This window comes from Struthio camelus, chromosome 2 (genome assembly GCF_040807025.1).
Source record: "Struthio camelus isolate bStrCam1 chromosome 2, bStrCam1.hap1, whole genome shotgun sequence".
Lineage (NCBI taxonomy): Eukaryota > Metazoa > Chordata > Aves > Struthioniformes > Struthionidae > Struthio > Struthio camelus.
Window position 1 is genome coordinate 113,107,060 of NC_090943.1, and position 19,141 is coordinate 113,126,200.

Consider the following 19,141-nt stretch of genomic DNA (forward strand, 5'->3'; position numbering starts at 1 on the left):
CACACACACACACACACATATATATATTAGAAACTATTCAAACTAAGACTCTAAAGGTTTTAACTTTAAGTCTGTTTCCCGAAATGCATTTTAAGTGCAAGTTGTGCTTTTTCATGTGCTTGTGATGCCACTCTCACCATTTTTCAACTGCCTTCCAGTGCTGCACTTGCTTCCACACAAAACTAGTCAGGGAAGAAATACCCTATATGCCATTTTACAGGTAGGTAACATCTTCCAGCTACTTTTAAGACCAGCGTGACAAAACTAGGGCTTACATACACTTAGTTAATACGTGAGTAATCTTTACCCATAGGCATAGTCCTGCGGGCATCAATGGGATGACGTGCACGGAGGAGGGTTGGTAGGACAGGGCCCATAGCAAAACGCCAATGGTTTGCTGTGAGATTAACTGGTGCTCCCAAGTCACCTCCAGTGATGCTGCAGAAACCAGCACCGCTTTCACTGCCGCTCCCAGTACCGCTGCAGAAACTGCATGGGGGGTTATAATTATGAAAGTCCATTCATGTCAACACGATGGATCTCCAGGGCTGAATTGCAGTATCTAAAAGCTGAAATGAGGAGTGAAAAGCACAACACAGTCTCACAGACTTTAACAGCATTGCAGGGGAAAAAAAGAACACCTTGCATTCTTAAACAAGTTATTGCATAATGCCATGATATGTGACTAAATACATTTCGGACTACAGTGAGGACAGCAACTTCTAAAACCTTAAGTACTGATGATACTGCATTATGAAAAAAATGGCAGCACTGAGACTCAATATAAATCAGTACATCTTTGAGTTTGTTTTGCCTTTTATGAAACAAATAGTCTAAACTGCATAATAGCTAAACCCTAATTGATGGAAAATGCTGGGATTTTATATTTGCCTCCTTCCAGCCAAAAGTCTCCAAGACACTTCATTGATGCACTGTTATTTGAATGCAAATTATTGCAAAGACAAGTTAAATGTCCCTGTATTTCTTGATTTGTGTAAGTCAGGAGATGTTAGGCTAAATCTTGTCCCCTTTCCCTAGCAAACTCGGGGCGGAGTGAGGGGGGTAAACTCCTCCAGATTAATTCTGGGGCTCAATCGTTACTCCACAGGTGAAAAGACAACATATAGAAGAACTTCACATAAAACAGTTCCCTCATATATATTTTTTAAACATTAAGATAGTGCAACTTTTAAAAACACATTTATCACAACAGAAATTAATTCCTTGCATTCATCTACGTTCTCAACTTTATACCTTGGCACACAAAACAGGAATTTTGTTTCATACTAAAAAATTCCACGACCTGGGAGAAAAAAAAAGCAAACTGGCCAATTCTTCCCCCACTTATCTAGTAAAACCTTCTTCTTCTTCTTCTTCTTCTTTCTGCCATTTCAGTGAGTATAAAACAGGCTGTACAAGCCTCATTTCTGTGCTAAGTTTACTTTTAGAATTAAATAATTGAAATAGTTTATTAAAAAAAAATAATATATCCCCCCTTCTCCCCTGAAACACTGCTCGTAGACAAACTGAATGGAAGTTTGTATTTCTCTCTATCTGATTTGCATCATGCAATTCCCCTGAAAGGAATCAGAAACAAAGAACTGGTTTGCACGTTTGGTTTTACTAAGTTGTACCACGTGAAACGTAACAACACTGTGCACCGGAGCGTGGGGGGTTTTCCTCCACCGCCCTGCTCGAATCTCTCATCTTCAGTTCGAATGCACCTGGGAGAAGAACTTAGACCAGGTTTCCTGGTTTCCTGTCTTGGCCTTTGTTAGGGACTATTGTGCTCTCTGAATTGTTCTGCTGAAACTGAAGTCTGCTCCCCCTCTGCGAGGAAGGAGGCGCATTGCTGTGCTGGTGATGGAAAAAAGAGGAGCCCGGGTAATGCCCCATGACCTCGCTGTATGTCGGGGGTGGTCCTTCCATCCTTCCATTACTGCTATAGTTGGTTGCACTTATGCCCGAATTGCTGCTTGGTGGGCAGGGGCCCCCATTGTACATTGAAATGTCTATCAAGTCACTATCAAAAATGGTTCGGTTGGGCGGTGCCCTGACGGACTCCCGATTGAGCTCCATCTGCTGTTCTGGGTCCCGGAGCTGCAGCGTGCACGGGCCTTGGTACGGAGGCGGCTCTTCCCCATCAGAGAGGGAGATGGTTGGAGGAAGGTCAATCTCATGCTGCATGTAAGGGTAAGTGGGCTGGAAGCGACTGAAACGGTCCCGCTGTATAAAAGATGGGGCGGTAAACCTGTCCCTGGACCTTGGAGCATACATAATCTGAAACAGGAAGAGAGAAACACGTGACTCCGCATCTGAGCAAAGCACTGAGGCGCTCCCGATGAAGGACTGACAAAACGGAAAATGGTTCTTCTTGTCACCTATCTTACAGATTACATCCAGCAGATGTTGTGCGTGTGGGCTCCTACGTATGTGGGCATGAAAAGAGGAGGTAGGAGTTGGAGGAAGGATCTAACACAAGACATTTGAGGACAGCCTCAAGAAGGAAGACAAAGACCCACACAGCTCCTTCTGACATTATTAAAACATGCTGAATGGAGAGAAAAGACTCTGTTTATGTACATAGCGAAACACTTCAGCTTCGTTTTCTCCCTACCCTTGAAAATTAATTAGTTTTATGAAAATGTCCCAATACTGAATGTCGGCTGCAGTCTGAGTCTCCCCTTCCTACTTGAAGTTGACATAATACCCAGCATTACCAGAGAATTCAGATGGTCATTTTCGTACACATACAGAAAGACCAAGCATACCTCACACCTTCACTATGACAGCGTATCAGCTATCCTCCCCCCCCAGTTCTTAGTCAGAGCTCAGCCTCCAGGGGGGATCTGAAAGGCTTCTGTACTACAAGTGGAAAAAAATCTCTCTGGCACATATAAGCCCTGAAGAAGGACAAGATTTACCAGAGGAAGAGTTCAAGCGACTGCAAGGAGTTTCTGCTCCTCGCTTGGTCTATTGCAGACATATATAGATATCTCAAGTTCTCACATCTAGGTCTGTCACAATTGCTTTTCTCATTTTTGGGTCCATGCATGGTCTTTACCTCTGATCCTGCCACCAGGAAGATTCACTGTTTAAGGAGAGTCGGGTAGCTCAGAACAAACTGCCCACAAATCAGCATGTGGAGCAGGGAGCTGTACTAGTTGGATGATAGGAAACACCAGTGATAGGGTATGTGCTGTAAACCCTGCTCATGTCCAGGGCTCAATTTATATTCCTGCGAGTTATGTCCCCTCTTCTTCTTGAGATTTGCCCTGTAAGAGCCTCTCTAGGCAGCTAAGACCAAGGAGAACACCACTTATTTCTTTAAGAGCCTGGTGCAGGGAGGAATGGAGGAAGGCCATTAGATAGAGGTAACAAAAGTAGCAATAACACACCCCACCTTTTTGTAGTAAGCTTAGCAGCTAGAGGTCTTAGCCAGCAGGTATAAGAAATTCTTTCAATTTTTGCATTAGCCGAAGGGGTTCCAACCCATACCTCAGGCTTCTTAGTAGCCTGCTACTGACTGCTTTCAAGACGCTACCATTTTGTGCGGTGGAGGGTCAGTCACTCCTGCCTTTTGAAGCTATTCTTTTTGCATCACTACTGTAAATATTCATGGGGCAAGGGCAAGAGGGTGCTTTTTTGCCGAACCCTAATAATTACAGCGCTCACCTGGAGGAGGGAAGACTCTGTATTCATTTTATATTAAAATTAGTTGGGCCACAGAGAAATTAAAATTAGAAGGGGGAAGGGGTTTAACCCAGTGGGCAAGTTACTCGTAAGAGGAAAAACACAGGCAGAAGAGTAACTGGTGTCCCAGATTCCACTGAATACTCTAATTACTGAGCCACTGCATGAAAGACAGGCACCTCCACCACTTACCTGTGAATGCCTGCTACGACACAGGGAGCTGCTGATGGAGGTGAAACATAAGGTAGGTGCCTTAATGAAAAAGCCTGAGGCATTTATGAAATGTGACTTAAGACAGGCTCAGATTTCCACGTGATCCCGGCTCTGGATATATATGCTGGTAAAGCTTTATTTATTAAACAGCAGGCATGTTTTCAAGAAGGGGCAAATACACATAATGGGAAACAGGAAAGCACATTGTTGAAGATCAACAAGAAGACCGACTGTACCTCTGAAGCACCCTGGCGCGAAACCGAGCTTTCTGAAGGCCACAAGCACCCCTCCTGCAATGTAGAAAAAAGAACAAAAGAGAAAAATTAATATATCATGTGACTACCTACCTCAATATTACAGCTCTTTTAAGAGTAGTCAGCTTATAGCAACTGGTTATCTCCATCTAAAGAAAGGTGACCTCCAGCCCTTGGCAACACTCTGAACACAGAGCAAACAGCAGCTCTGTATTCAAGCAGGTCAAGCTCAGTCCACCCAGAAAGTGCTGCGATGCCAGTCACGGCATTCAGCCTCACAGGCCGTAAGGATACAGCAAGCCAGTCAAGGCTGTAAGCGTTTGGCAACACGCGGGGACAACAGCATTTCAGCCCTTCCGTGTTGACCTGGTACCTCTCACCTCCTAATGCAATGAAGCCTCATCAGAAAGACCAGCAGGTCTGATGGAGCTGTGCTGCTAGCCAGAATCCCAACTGTATGAGCAAGACAAACAATTACAGTAAAACCTAATGCCTGTAATCTCAGCGAGATGACATTCTTCTGAATCCAGGAATACTCTGGTCAAAACTGTCAGTTGCCCAATTCCCACCCTAAACAGTAATTAAGCAACTGAGGTTTCAGCCACCAATTCCCCTCTTTAACCACTTCCCCAACCACCTTCTCAGGCTGAAGTATTTTCTCTCTCTTGGCTTGAAAGTCTGCTCTGACACTTTACCAATGTTCAGGGCAGAGTAAAAGGGCAAAGAAGAACATTTCAATAAGGGAAAACAGCTTAAGGTGTAGTTTTATTTTTAATTTTCCATCATTTTTTAGAGTAGTGATAACTACTGCACAGGGTTTATCTTACTTGAAAACTTCAAAGCTGAAAGGATTGCATCAGAAAAGCTATAAAGCACAGAAATTCAATCTTAGCGCAAAAAAACCCAAAACGTTACATGCCCATGACCACTTTCTTGGAGGTCAGTCAAGTTTTATGACTTTATAGACATAAGAATGGAAGGAAAATGCATACTATCTCAAAAGGTGTTACCCTCCATAGACTAATCTCAAATCCCACTGCCCTGCTTCTTCTCACTGTGGCATCTCTCAGTGTATTTCAGAAGTAAAAATAGACCTAACTAGACGATCATCATGACAGTGTGAGACCAAAAGCCTTCTGTGATCTTGTCAAGAGGATCCACCACAGAGGAAAGCTACTCTAAGAGGAATCTTCCGCAGGATTCAGCTGTTAGGGGAAATGCTTTGAATAACAAAGCTGGACAATTACTTTTCTTCTGTAGCCTTAGAAAGCAGATACAGAAGGAGGCTGACAACTGTGATTATTTCCAACTTCCTTTTGCAAACATCCTCATTTGGAATAATCTGATACGAAGGACAAATCTTAGGCAGACTCCCATAGTGCTGTGGCTGTATTAGGTTTTGTCTGCAGCAGAAATGTATAACTGTGGTGGCTCAAGTTTTACCGGTACCCACCTTCCTTTCCACCACTCCACCACACAGATACCCTCATTTTGAAATATCTGAGGGCGTATTTGCACAACTAAAGACAACCAAGTTATCAGTAGCTGACCAAGCAGGCTCCCAGCCTGTTGCAATTGTTTAGTAAAACATATTAGTCAAAGCTAAAGCGCTCAATCAGCAGATCATGAGCTACAGGCCATATGTAGCCCAGCAGTAAACTCCTCTGGGTGGTGGTTTGAAAAACACACTACTGTGTAGCTTTACGTTTTGTGCAACCAACTCAATCTCAGTTCAGTCTCAAAACAGAAGAAAGTTGAAAACAATGACCCCGCCCAGAAAAAAAGGCTATCCACCAGCAACACTGCTGTTACTTAAGACTCTCCTAAGAAAAAGAGTTGCTGATGTGGAAGTAGAAACAATGATTCCCAGCCTAAGACTCACCTCACCTAAATCAGGAGAGTAAGAAGAGCCAAGAGAGACAACGAGGTATCTGGGGAATGGCTCCCCATGCTGAGACAGCACTGGATCTGTGTGCTGAGCCTGGGTGTGCAGACCTGAGGACGAGACCTCGTACCAGACACGTCCAACAGAAAACAACCTCCTGCTAGATGAGCTCAGCTACCAGCTTCGACTGCTGTCACCTGAATCCCAGTACAAGAAAAGACTTTGCCTGGAGGCACTGCAGGTGCTGCAGGGACCCCACAGAGTGTGACTGGGATGCTGGGATACCTGGGCCAAAACTACAGAGCCCAAGGCAAGGAGCCCAAGGCTCTCCCCGCTCAAGGCTAACTACATGAGGAGGCTGTGAGATCCTTCGGACACGAGGCTGATCGACAGAAACTTATTTCTTTCAACAAAGCAAATACGTTTCTCTCACCAAGCAATTTATTAAAAATATATTTCTAAAATACGGTGCTATTCTTAAAGAAAGAAATTAAAATTCTGAATACATTAGCCGATACCGCTCTGTCCTTTGGTTCCTGCCTCAGCTTGCTGACCCACAGTGGTACGATGGCCTACAGGAAGCACATCTCCCCAAGGAGGGCAGATGTGACTGCTTGAGGTTCAGATCTTTTACTTCTGCACCTAGGGCAGGCAATGGCAGACGTGTCTCTTCAGCGGAGAGGCAAGTTTATCATTCTCTCTGAAGGAATCTCTCACCCAAATATGGTGTCACTGAGGAGCCATAAGCAACCTGTGTCTCCTGACTGAAGCTTCTCACCCCTGTAGAGTGTATGCTAGGGCCTCTTTGCATGTTCTCGCCGTATTAAAACCAGGAATGAAATCAGTATTATAAATAAGAGCAGATCACTTGTTTTCTGCTTTTACAGTTTAAGCAGCAGAGCGAGACAGATCTGCAAAGACCTCTTAGCTAAAACACAAGAGATGTATCTCAGACTGGCCATACTGGGGTATATGGGAGGTGAACACCCTCCACTCCAGAAGCATTGGCCTTGCGGTCCCTTGCCACTGGTACAGAGCCAATTCCCACCCCATGAGCAGGAGCGCTTTCAGCTAACAAATCCAGAGCTGGCGGTTCTGGATGCCTTCTCAAACCAAGTGCCCAGGGATTTGTACAAGCCATTCTCAGTTATGTACAGCCAAGGATAAACCCAAACAAATGGAATTTACCCATTTTTCATGCGGGCAATATATCATTTACCTGCTTCTTATATGCACCCAATAGCTAACCTTACCCACTTCAGTTTGCTCTGTCTGAAACAGATCAAAGGTGTTCAGGCCTGAGTTTTAATATTTATAATTAAAAGCGAGAGAAAGTATATACATTTGTCCCCTAAATTGTACTCATTTGCAACACTGTTAGGTTTTGGAATGAAAAAGGTTACAAGTCTTCATGGTAAACCCTAGCCTTACAAAAAATGCCAAAGGTAGAAAAATCTGAGGGTTCCAGCTAGGTCTTTTGTTGCCCTTTAGATGTACCCGGGACTGACATGATAATTTATGGAAATAATTTTGGGGATTAGGTTTTGAAATAACAGTAGCATTTGATAAATCACATTGGGTGATAACTTAATTATCTTAGGGTAATGATTATTTAAGTTAAGGTTTAAAACTTATAAGACTGGATAAACCTAAGTTAATTTGCTTAATTTGTATTCTACAAAGATTTAAAGCTTCTAGAATTAAATAGTTTAGGGAGGTGACTTTTCAAGGCCATTTGTGCTTCCTGGAGCATGCAGTGCCATCCAGCTAACTTGGTTCAGGAAGAAAAAGATTTGCTGCAGGATAGATTTTGATGTTTTAACTCAATATAAATTATAAATAAAATTTTATGCTCAGTAAGAAAAATTCCTCAAACTGTGATGAAGTAAAAGTAACCTATATGATCCAAATTCAAAAAAGATCTATTACCTTCTGATCAAAGACATTGTCTAATCTTTGGGTGGTTTGGAAACCCCTAACTGATTTGAGACGGTTTTTTTTTTTCTTTTTTTCCATTGGCAGCCTCCCCTGGGTCTGTACATATGTTATGTGTTTACTGTGCTTATTTACTGACTCTCTTAAGGAAATTTCTTTCCATTTTTAAGTTTCTGACAAATAGAACTCTGCCTGAAATTTTATTTCCTGAGAAACAGAAGCTAGTTTTTCACTTACTGAAATGCACTACATGTACTAATTTGTGCCTTTTTTTCATCTGTTTTCACACAGAAGGTACCTCTTCTGCCCTTGATTAAACTGAGTTTTGTTTTGTTTTGTTTTGTTTTATTTCAATACACCTCCGCTCTTTGCAGATGGAGTGTTTCAGGTGTAGTTTCCCGATTTTGGCCCTGGGTGGCACTAATATATTGTAGCAGGTTGAAGCAGTGGGTTACTTAAAATACTCTGGGAAGACAACACAGGCAGGTTCCTTCCTCCCTTCTTCTTCTTGGGTGATACAGACCACCACAACTCTTAAGATCATAACATTTTCCCTCTGAACACAAGCAAAGCAAAACTGTTGTGTATGGCCTAACAGAATGACAAGTATTACAGCAAGATTGCTCTTTTCCTTAAAAGACGTATTTCCCAAGGGCAGGAGAGGTTACAGTGTCTGGCAGAACGGTGCACAGTATCAAAGAGAGGAGGTATGAGAAAGAGAGAAATAATTACAGAGAGAATCAAACCTCTCACTTGTCTTCTGCCTCCCTAGAGTTATAGTCATAGTGATTACTTCTGCTATTTAATGCTTTAAAGCCTTTATCTCTTCAACTTCACAGTGCTTTACCCTACAATCTTAAGTAATCTTCACTTCATGCAGCAAAAGAAAAAAGTGCTATTATCCTTCCTCCTTTATTTGGAGGTGACGTAAAGGTGCCCAAGGTGACCAAGTGAGTCAGTAGCAACCAGAAGCAGGAGCTGCTACCTTCTACACCTACCTGCAGATTTCAGAGATTGTGCTACCCTTATTAAAGATGTTCTGCCTTTACTGCGGTAGGCTTCAAACAGCAGCCGCCAGCACACACAGTCCCTGCTGGCAGCACACCTTGCGGAGAGGCAAGCCCCTGCATTCCTCCCGTGGGCAGCAGGAGAGCACGTTGCATGTCCAATGCCTGCAAATGGATACCCGGTAGGAAGGAAAAGGGGTTGGCAAGTAGGGTGATCTACATGGTTACTCACCCACTTACACTCTCTCCTGGCTACAGACTGGGTCCTTGTTCCCATCAGGACTGATTTCTAGCTTTGCATGTCGATATAACAAAATGAGAGCGAGCAAGTCAGAGACGTCAGCGGGGAACAGAAGTAATAATGCTAACACCGGTGGGGAATAATTTTAAAGGGCAACATGGCAAGACCAACATGTGAAATCACCAATAAATCCCTGGAGTTATCAATATTGTTGAGTATTTTCTGCCATTTTCCTGATTTCCTTTTATTCCAAAATAGCTGTTCCAGCTAAATTCAGGGAAGGTCACAGTATTTTTACAACCGCTCTCCTACAACTTGGCATTTGAGATGGGCGTTATCAGCGCTCGTCCTAATGAAAGCTGACGCGCCCCTGCAGTGACGCTGCCCACCAAGGTGGGAGGCCGGGACTCGGGGGCCAGGAAGCCTAATCACCTGGCATGACGCATGCAGGGACTTTTGCTGCCAAGAGTGGGCCTAGGGCAGTCAACCCGTTTTAGAAGAGAAAAAGACACAAAGAGACAAGCAGCCAGGATGAGGAGAAGGAATCAATACAGGAACTTCAGAAGCTCATTAAACTTCTCCCTGTGAGTCACTTTTCAGATCTGTTTTCCCTCAGTGTCCTCCTGGAAATCACCAGTGATGACACTAAGAGTTAATCATCAGAAAACAAGATTTATCTTGGTTTTGCCCCAGCAAACAGGACAGTACCACAGCAGTGACTCGGCCAGCACTATCTACGTTCCTGCAGAATCATTTTGGTTACCAAGAACCTCCCAATAAAATGTCAGTCCTCGCAAGCCACAGCCAGCAATGCTGCAACACGCATCTCTCTAGAGGTGTCAGATGTACCCTGTGCACTGCCGTGACTCTCCAAGCAGAGGCTGTGCTTCAGTGGTGAAGCAGCAGTAAGTCCATCCCTGGTATATGCGGCACTGTACGGCCTTCACCTGCTCCTCAGCTCCTCTGCAAAGCTGGGCTGCGTCGCTCCCAGCTGCAAAGCCAAAAACTCCTTAGGGATCATCCAGCAGGGGGAAACGTTTAGTATTTTATTCATTGTGATAGGGACACCATTCAGCACTGTACACACTCGCTTCAGGTTGCCTTTCAAGTCAACGTAGCTGTTACTCAGCATCGTTTGATCCCTCACAGTTAATGCTGCCAAAACTCGTATTTCTGCTAATATTAAAGCTATGATTAAATTCCACCTGAACTAATAGAGTGAATCAGGTTTGTAGGTTTTAATATCCCCACTAGAAGACAGCAGGGCACAAGGCTTGCTGTGCAGGGCTGGGAGGAATCCTCAGCAAAACCACTATAGGAAAATGCAGTATTTCTTACCACTCAGAATACTCTGTCCGGCATGTCATCTAAGGTCTCAGTGCACTAATCAAAGAAGATAGTAAGACTCCAGAAGGGATAAAAAGGGGGAAAGCAACAAGAACAAAAACAACAACAACAAAGGGAAAAAAAGACACAGATCTTCTGATGAACACAAAGGAAAGAATACCTACAGTACAAGAATGTAACAACTACTTTTCAGCATATATTCTCTATAAAGCAACTGATATTTTTTCTGGGATCTTTTGTGCCCTTTGAGTGTTACTAACATCTGTGAGTCTAACAATATTTGGTGTTCTTTTTAACACTAATTTCTGGACTCAGAAGACTATGAGAACTTCAAATTCCACACCTTCTTCTTCTTTTTTTTTTTTTTTTTTTAACATGAAGGCAGTTTAGCTAGACAAATAAGAAACCCACAAACACATATGCGCAGCTTTTTTTTCATTATTTTGGAGGCCTGACTTCATGAGTTTTAAAGGTGTGAGGTTTCCTTGCACGGAAAAAAAGGCCCATCTGAATCAGAAAAGCCAGATTCTGTCTCTTAACACACCCTTGCAACTAACATGAAGGGGGTTTCGCTTCATAGTCAACTACAGGAACTGGCCAACAGCCAGTTCATTTACTTTATTATCTTCCTTTAAGCAGTACTGCTAACTTCCTCTATTTTCATTCATCATTTCTCAGACAACAAAAGGCCTGAGTCAGAATGATATTTTCTTTAGACACTAGTAGTTCATAAGCCTTTAACTCTTTTCAGAATCTATATACACCACAGAAACTCTATCCCCTTGGAAGGATCCCAGTTACCAACAGCATTCACACACCCAAAAAAGCCTGCCTGGTTAAAACATGAGTATATTTTAAAAGTGTATAATCTAACTTGTATTTTACTGCTCATGCTATCTATTTAACTTGTGCAATTCACTCAGCTTTGGACAATGTAATAGACTGGTCATTTCCAGTTTTGCTTCACAGAATAAATGCTCCCATTTCTGATTCTCATGCATTGTACACTGCTTTTATTATCTGTCCTGTGAATAGTGCATGATTAGTTTCCATCATAATTTCCTTTTAACACCTAAGACAAAGGAAAAATCAAACATATATGACATCTGATCTCAGAGACGACTGACGTCCTATTCAGCATAAATATGGCAATCTTTTAAAAACAGTTTTGCCTTATCAGAAACCCAGATGAATAACAGTGATGACAAACCTGTACCAGAAAGTCTTCAGAAGAATTAGTAACCAGTTCTTGCCAACTAATCATCAATTCCTATGAAATGCTCACTTGATTGTGATTATCATTACTTACAAGGGTGCCATCAAAATGAAACTGAGTCAATGTTTTAAAAATGATTTAAGAACAGTTTTGGATACTAACGTGGCTCCTGAGTCCCCACTGTCTAATCACATGTCCTTAATCACAAAAAGATGATGTTTCCTCCCTTGCTTCAAAGAGAAAGGCCCAATTCACCCTAATAACAGACAATACTAATGAACCATACAAAGAAAATAATGGGTTACTTCATGCATTTGGCGGCATACTGCAGTTTTAAAAGATTTGCAAAGACGAAAATACGTTACCTGTATCGCGAGCTATTTCGTTTTAGGCACCACTTGTAGCAATTATAGCTAACATTTTTCAGACAGACGTGTGGTTCGTGAATTACCGTGTCCATTTCAAAGAAATTCTCGGATTAATCTAACCAATTTTTCCAGCCCAGAAGTCCACAAGGTTAAAGTTTCACAAGACTCTAGTTTCATCTGTAACCAAATTAGTACTAAGTATTTGTGAATTACCAGCGTGATAGAGAATGAGTCTACCCTCTCTCAGGGAGACAGTTCCTTTCCTTCCGCTGCAGCCTCTGAGGTGCGAGCGCTATTCATATCAGCAACAGAGTACAGGTGATGTGTTAGATGAGAGCTTTGAGGGCTCTAGGTTTGCTGTGTTTTACAGTCAACTTTCAGGACAAAGTTGTGTAGAGTGTAACTTTGCAGCAGCAGTTCAGGGTAAATCCTGATGCCACCTTTCCTGCCTCCTCCTGTGCCAGCGGTGTTGCCCTTGTGCCCATGCCTTTCACTCATTCAGGCAGTAGATCTGGTTGAAATCTAACCGGGTCCAAAAAGTGATCTGTTTTCAGCCAGATGAGCCCCCTGAAGCCTCTCTCTGTGCTGTCACCACCTCCCCAAGAAGAATAAATGGGGAGATGGGAACACATGAGGGGGGTAGAAAGAAAGGTGAGACGGGGTTAAACTATTATGGGATTGTGCCTTCCAGTCAAAATCATATGATTCTTTTTGACAGTGAAACAAAATGAAGCAGTGAACCCAGTACTGTTGCCAGGATTCAATGCATCACGAAAGCTACCTTCACAATTGGCCCTGCGGCTATCACAGCAAGCAAAGAGGCCAGGAGCAGTGCTCTGAGGACATAGAAGAGCACATCAGAAAGGATCTCCTTGCAACAGCATGGGATACTTTGTAGCACTGCAAGCTTAGGGGGCTGTATCAAGGTCAGGGACACTCTACGGTTAACCCAAACAAGAGAGTAATGCATCCAATCTGGCAAACATCTGGCTTGCAAACCAAGTTAACTGGGCTGGCTGGGGACAGTCTTTACCACAAGACTTGACTCAGATTCAATCTTAAGCCTTTGGCTCTATAACAAGACATCTTAACCACTCCAGTTCCCTGGGGAGAGATCATTTGCCTAATATTTTCTTGCTGCTGGAGTGAGACAGATAAAATGCTCTATTTTCCTGGGCCATTACTGGTCTAGTGTTTTGGATCCAGTAAACTCTTACTGCAGTTTCACAAAACAATAATAGTGGTAAAACTCCAAGATGGTATTAGTAAAAATGCAGAAAGAATACAGACAGTCAGCATATATTTAACTCTTCATATCCCAGGTGGTTTCCATTCTCTCCCCTCCATTCCCCTTCAAACTGCAGCAGTGGCAGTGAATAGGATTTCACATCTGAACCTCCAAGCACAAAATGAAGAAAAGCTACATAAAACAAAGCAGGACCTAAACATACTCACAGGCAGTAAACGTTAAGCTCACGTTCTGAATTTTTGTCTACTGTCAGCAATAAACCTAACTACATAGAGTAGCAGAAACCAGAAGTTTTTCAGACAGCTGCCCGTATCAGAGCTCCTCAGGAGCCTTTGATACAGGCGGGTATAAGCCTGAGGAGAAGGAAGGTGATGTAAGGGAGCTCATACTCACTGTCTGCAAAGTTTCTTCCTGCCTTCTGCTTTGGCTCTGCCGGTTGATAAAGGAGCGTGTCGAGAGTTTGTAATGGTTCAACAAGCAGATGATCACTACCACCATAACAGTTATAACCACAATTATAATGATGATTTGAACAAACTCCAGCTCAGCTGAAACAAGGAAAAAGAGAAACAAGAAAAATGTTAATCACACACAGAATGTCAGTCATCAAAGCAATAATCCAAAAACACTCACTACTTCGTCAACTTTGATCCAGATTAAGAGGTTTACTGGTGTCCACTTTGCAAATTTTGCAGAGGAATCTGTGTCCTAAAAAGAATGATTTTTTTTTTTACTTTTTAGCTCATCAGTCGATACTGAGCGGCTCCAAGTCAAAGGTAATAAACTCCCTAGTGATCCTTTACTGCAGCCCTCACAGGTAATAAGTTCTTCAGCAGAAACACCAAGGATGCTCCTTTGGATAATGCAACAATTCCACTTAAAAAAATAAAAACTATTTCAATAGCCACCTGCAATGCCAATAGAGACTAGAGGACTCCATAAGCTTCAAAGCAGAGGTGAGGGAGAGAGGAATCGGGACACTGTACGTAGTATTTCAGTGATTAACATTCTGCTCTTAGACTCTATCTAACAAAAAGGAAAGAAGACTATGGGGGTGACTATCCTTAATTTTGATCAGCTAAACAGTGTGAAAGCTATGAACAGCCTTGTCTTGAACTTTACCTTACCTAAACCAAGTTGAAAACAAACTTTTGTCCTAGTGAATCTGCAAGTAGTGTTTTCTTCAGCTCCTCACTCTCCTCCAGCTAGTGCAAAATTAACTCATTAGCATGTTCCTATACACTTAAAAGCCTAAAAGAGTTCTGGTACACCAAACCAAGATACGTTCCATTATGGTTAAAAATGACATCGGGGCTTACCTGTTGCAAGACATACAATACAATGAACACCATAAAAGCCCATCATTTCATCAGAAATCCTGTCTGTATGACAACTATAAAGTATATTTAGAAACAAAGCACTTGCAGTCACTCTCGTACCCTTTCAGCTATCGTGGAGCAGCATGGATGAGCAAGCTAAGAGAAGACAGAAACCATAACCCTTTGGAATTATGCAGTTGCTGGTATTTCTATGGAAACTGCATTACTCACAGGGGATGCTCTCATCTTGAAAGACAACCTCCAGTTAATGGGAGGCGGTTTTTGGTTGCTGCGGACTTAAAAAAGAGAAAAGCAGTGGGAGTTGCTCAGGTCTCAGCACTTTTCGAAAATGACACTACTTTGGGGTGCCAAAATGTGACTTTAGGAACGCAACAGTAAATTCCTGTTTTGAAAAAGCCAATAAGAAAAAAAAAAGATACTAGAAGTTAAAAAATAAAGGTACAAAGCAAATATACTGGAGAGAATCGGCCTTCTCACTTAGAGAATAAGCTCTCTCTCTCATTTGTAGTCATCCTCACCCTTCTGTGTAATAACAGTAGCTGAAGCTTACACAAACACAATATGACTATGAAGCTGAGCTAGAAAAGTACAGTTCACACTCAAAGTTCAAAACGTCCTGCGGTGGAACTAAAGGAAACCCAAGTTTGTTTCATTATTCCAAGATTTCTTCCAAACAAAACCTCAGTCTTCAGGACCTGGGAGGGTGCTGGTGCTTGAGGGAGGCCAGCTGCGGCCACAGTAATACCAGCTCGCGCCCCAAACTGCGCCCAGCAGTTTGTCCCGAGTTTGCAATGGGCAGGAATGCACAAAGATCTAAGCACTGAGTGTCCGTGATCCTCACAACACGAGTAGCTGAACTTATTCAAAGCCACAGAAAGATGAAAGGGCCCCTTAACAATGCAACAATATGTCTATCCTTTAATTTCTCTTTTCTAAGTACCATCCATTCATTAGTAACACTGTCAACACTTATGAATAATTTCATTAGTGAGTGTTTTGCAGCCTCCCTCTGCTTTTGCTATATCAATCCCATACGCGGCAGTCTATGTATGTGCCATTTTTTTGTCCTGAGGCACTGGAAGCTAATGATGTCAGCACCAAAAGATCCAAAAGCAACAAGCACAGAAATTAATTAAAACAAAACAAAACAAAACAAAACCATGTTCAAATATACAGCCAATTTTTTCTTGGGTCAAAAGTGCAGAACACAGACTTGACATAGAGGACAACTGCTGCACTTCAAGTTCTGTGAATACTAAGTATCAAGGAGTTTCTCTACCCAAAACTTTTTTTTTTTTTTTCCTGGACCATGTAATATTTTATGACTGGAAATTGAGAGACTGCTGCTAAAGGGCAACATGCAAAACAAGCAATGTTGATTTAGGCTTTCCTAGAATGCAAAGATCACTGGAATGACATGTTGCTTCTATATCTGCCAAGGGCAGAGTCTTCTAAATTTATCAAGGCCCCAGCATTTCGGTGGCAGGGGACAGTTCCTCTCCTCTACAAATAAATGATTAGGATTGGGAGCATGTCCCTTCTGGGGTGAAAATCATTCGAAAACAAATGACTGAAATGCAGCCATATCACAAAATCACAGCGCCCAAGTGTGCGCGTACCGTTTTCCAGGTTCAGCTTTTTATTACAAACATTAAAACGTAACAAAACTTCCCACTGATGTCGGAGAGGATTTTCTCGCTGGAGCACGGAGGAAAAGGGAAGGGTGATGTTTAACACTGTCTTGTGCCTGCTAGTCCTTCTCCTAATCACAAGGTTATTAATAGGCAAAAGAAAGAGAAAAAGACAAGAACGGAAGCGGTCTCTAGTTACTGACACCGCTCGAGGCAACGCGAACAGTTTCTGACGGCTGCTGACACACACTTAGTCACTTCAGTCCCTCACCCCCCGCCTGCCTCCTGCCCCTCTGACGAAGTCTGCGGCACGTGTCTGCATGAGTGGAAAGCCCTGACGCCCAGGGCGCACTGGTCCGTAAATGTGTATTCCTTAATAGGGATTTTTTCCATAAATTAAGCAGGGAAGAACGTGGGGGGAGAGTGAAATGAAACACTTTTACCTCCTTGTATCTCTCTCTCTCTCTCTCTCTCTCTCTCTCTCTCTCTCTCTCACACACACACACACACACACACACACACACACACATACACATACACACACACACACACACACACACTTCTTCACGCACAGGGAATAAAACTTACAGTACATTTTTCCCAGAATATTTTTCCTCATAAAGGCACAACAGGAAAAAGGCAATTATGCATTCAATGAAAACACCTCTCACAAAAATGAGAAAAGAAGAAATCATCTGCTATCCTACCGATAATCATACAAGGGAAAAGGTCTGGCTCATCATCCTACGTTATCCTTCGAAAACAAACTGGGTCTCCCAAGCGATAAAAGCCCTCCTCGGCGTCCTAGGGCTCTGATCACGAGCAGCTCTCGGGCTGGCGGTAATTACAAGCAGGATTTCCCTTCACTTCGCTCCAACAGAACTCAGGGACTAAACTCACAGTAACCCTAGGCATGCAAATACACAAAATAAATAAAACGGGAGTACCTCTTTCCAATAACAGGTCTTTTAACCGTGCATCCTTCACCGCTGTACTGTTAAGCTGCTCACTGGACATAATCGTGTCCTCTGGAAAAGGGATTCGAGCCTCTCCGTGAACCCCCCGAGCGCGCGCCGCATCACCGGGCAGCCTCCGGCTCCGCGCTGCGGGGAAATCGCGTCTCGCGGCTGCTCACTCACAGCTGCACAGGTACAGCCAGCGTGGTCTGTCTGTCTGTCTGTCTGTCTGTCTTTCTCTCTCTCCCTCTCTCTCTCTCTCTCTCTCTCCAGTATATCAGCAGGGCCCGGCCCAGGCGCTAGACAAAATGCTGTGGCTCAGACCGCAGACTGTGGCTACCAATTATCAACTGCCATCAGCAGAGAGCGAGTTGCAAAGTAGCAGGAACCTGGCGGTGCCGTGGAAACCGATAGAGAGTCCAGGTCTCCTATCTTCAGACCAGCTGAAGCAGACTTTCACTCTTGTTTACCCAGAAAAACGTACATGCGGGTAGTGCCTGTGTGCACACGCGCACACAGACACGCAAGGCAGCAGAGAGGTACGTTTAAACTCTTAACAACACAATCTTTCTAGGCTTTGTCTGGAACAAAATGAAAAAAAAAAAAGAAAAAAAAGAAAAGATCAACAGGAGAAAAAAATCCACAAAGCTCGACTGAAATCCCTCTCTCCTGATCCCTGCCGCAAGATTTTTGACTTGCGCGTCAGTGGAGAGCGAAAGAGAGAGCGAGCGAAAGAGAAAAGCAAAAGAAGGATGCATATCTTACCCACGCCACACGCGTAACAGCCTCGCTGCTCGGCTGCGTTGCTCTTTAAACCAAGACCAGTTGACACTCAGAGGCTTCTAATTCTTCCGCGTTTCTGATCCAGCTCGACGTGCGTCATTCCCGGCCCCAAACCCTGCGCTCGCTACTTTAGTCAAGACTGCGCTATGCTCCCTCCCTCCCTCCGGCTCGCCTTGCCAGGAGGCTCCGGCTGCGGGGAGCTGCTCACACATGCTCTTTCGCCTCGGCGGGGCACGGGGAAACGCCGGGAGCGCGCCAGGATGATCCCACGCGCGCCCCGGCGCACGCTGCCCGCACCCGCGGGGCACCGGCGGAGAGGAGGCTGCGGCGGCGCTGCTCGCTCGAGGGGCTGCCTGCCGCCGGCCCCCCCGAGCCGACGCGCCACCAGCGCTGTGGCTCGGAGCCGGGCTCCAGCAAAACGCAGAAAGTCACTCCACGGGCGAGGGGTGGCGGGGGGGGGGGGGGGGGGGGGGGAAACACCCACAACTGGTATCAAGTATCGCACATGAGCTTTAGGCTCGGAGATCTCATTATAGCTGAATTATAGATATATAGATACTGGGAGTTTTCCGCTGTATTTGCAAAGTGGTGCTTAGTTTATAAACGCTAGTTGCTTTAAAAAGGTCAGTCACTCCCGGAAGCAATATACTTTTCCAGGTTATTTAACAGACCAGACTGTTCTGTGCCCATCCCTTTTCCATTAACTTAAAAAGGTATCGGTAAGGAAATTTTATCCCCAGTTCCTCATCTCTTCTCTTTCCCCTGTCGCAGGTATACAGCCATTAAAAGTGACCACAGACGCCTTCAGAAGCTGAAGTTCCAATTTTACTATGAAACGTTTTAGGGAGGGTCACAGGGTTTATAATATCAGGGTAACACATCCTGGTATAACACGGCAAAACAATAACCACCAGGAGAAATAATCCACGTAACCTCAAGCAATCTATACACAGAAACTCAGAAAGGAAAAAGAGAGGGGGAGGGGAAGGAAAAACACCAGACTGAATTTTTTGAGACTGGGGC

At 43.7% G+C, this 19,141-nt stretch overlaps 1 protein-coding gene across 6 annotated transcripts in view; it reads right to left on the reverse strand.

The window, feature by feature from the left end:
* Positions 1 to 1,147: 1,147 nt before the first annotated feature.
* Positions 1,148 to 19,141, reverse strand: part of LDLRAD4 (low density lipoprotein receptor class A domain containing 4) — a 290,118-nt gene continuing 272,124 nt past the window's right edge. For 4 of the 6 annotated variants that reach the window (XM_068932106.1, XM_068932108.1, XM_068932107.1 and 1 more), the window contains 3 exons: positions 13,802 to 13,956; positions 4,143 to 4,196; positions 1,148 to 2,280 (listed from right to left, as the gene is read on the reverse strand). In XM_068932106.1, coding sequence (XP_068788207.1) covers positions 1,738 to 2,280; positions 4,143 to 4,196; positions 13,802 to 13,956 — 752 coding nt within the window. In that variant the 3' untranslated portion in view covers positions 1,148 to 1,737. Of the gene's footprint in view, positions 2,281 to 4,142; positions 4,197 to 13,801; positions 13,957 to 17,086; positions 17,275 to 17,326; positions 17,461 to 19,141 lie in introns of those variants that run through there. The other 2 variants (XM_009686037.2, XM_068932111.1) reach the window with 2 other exon arrangements.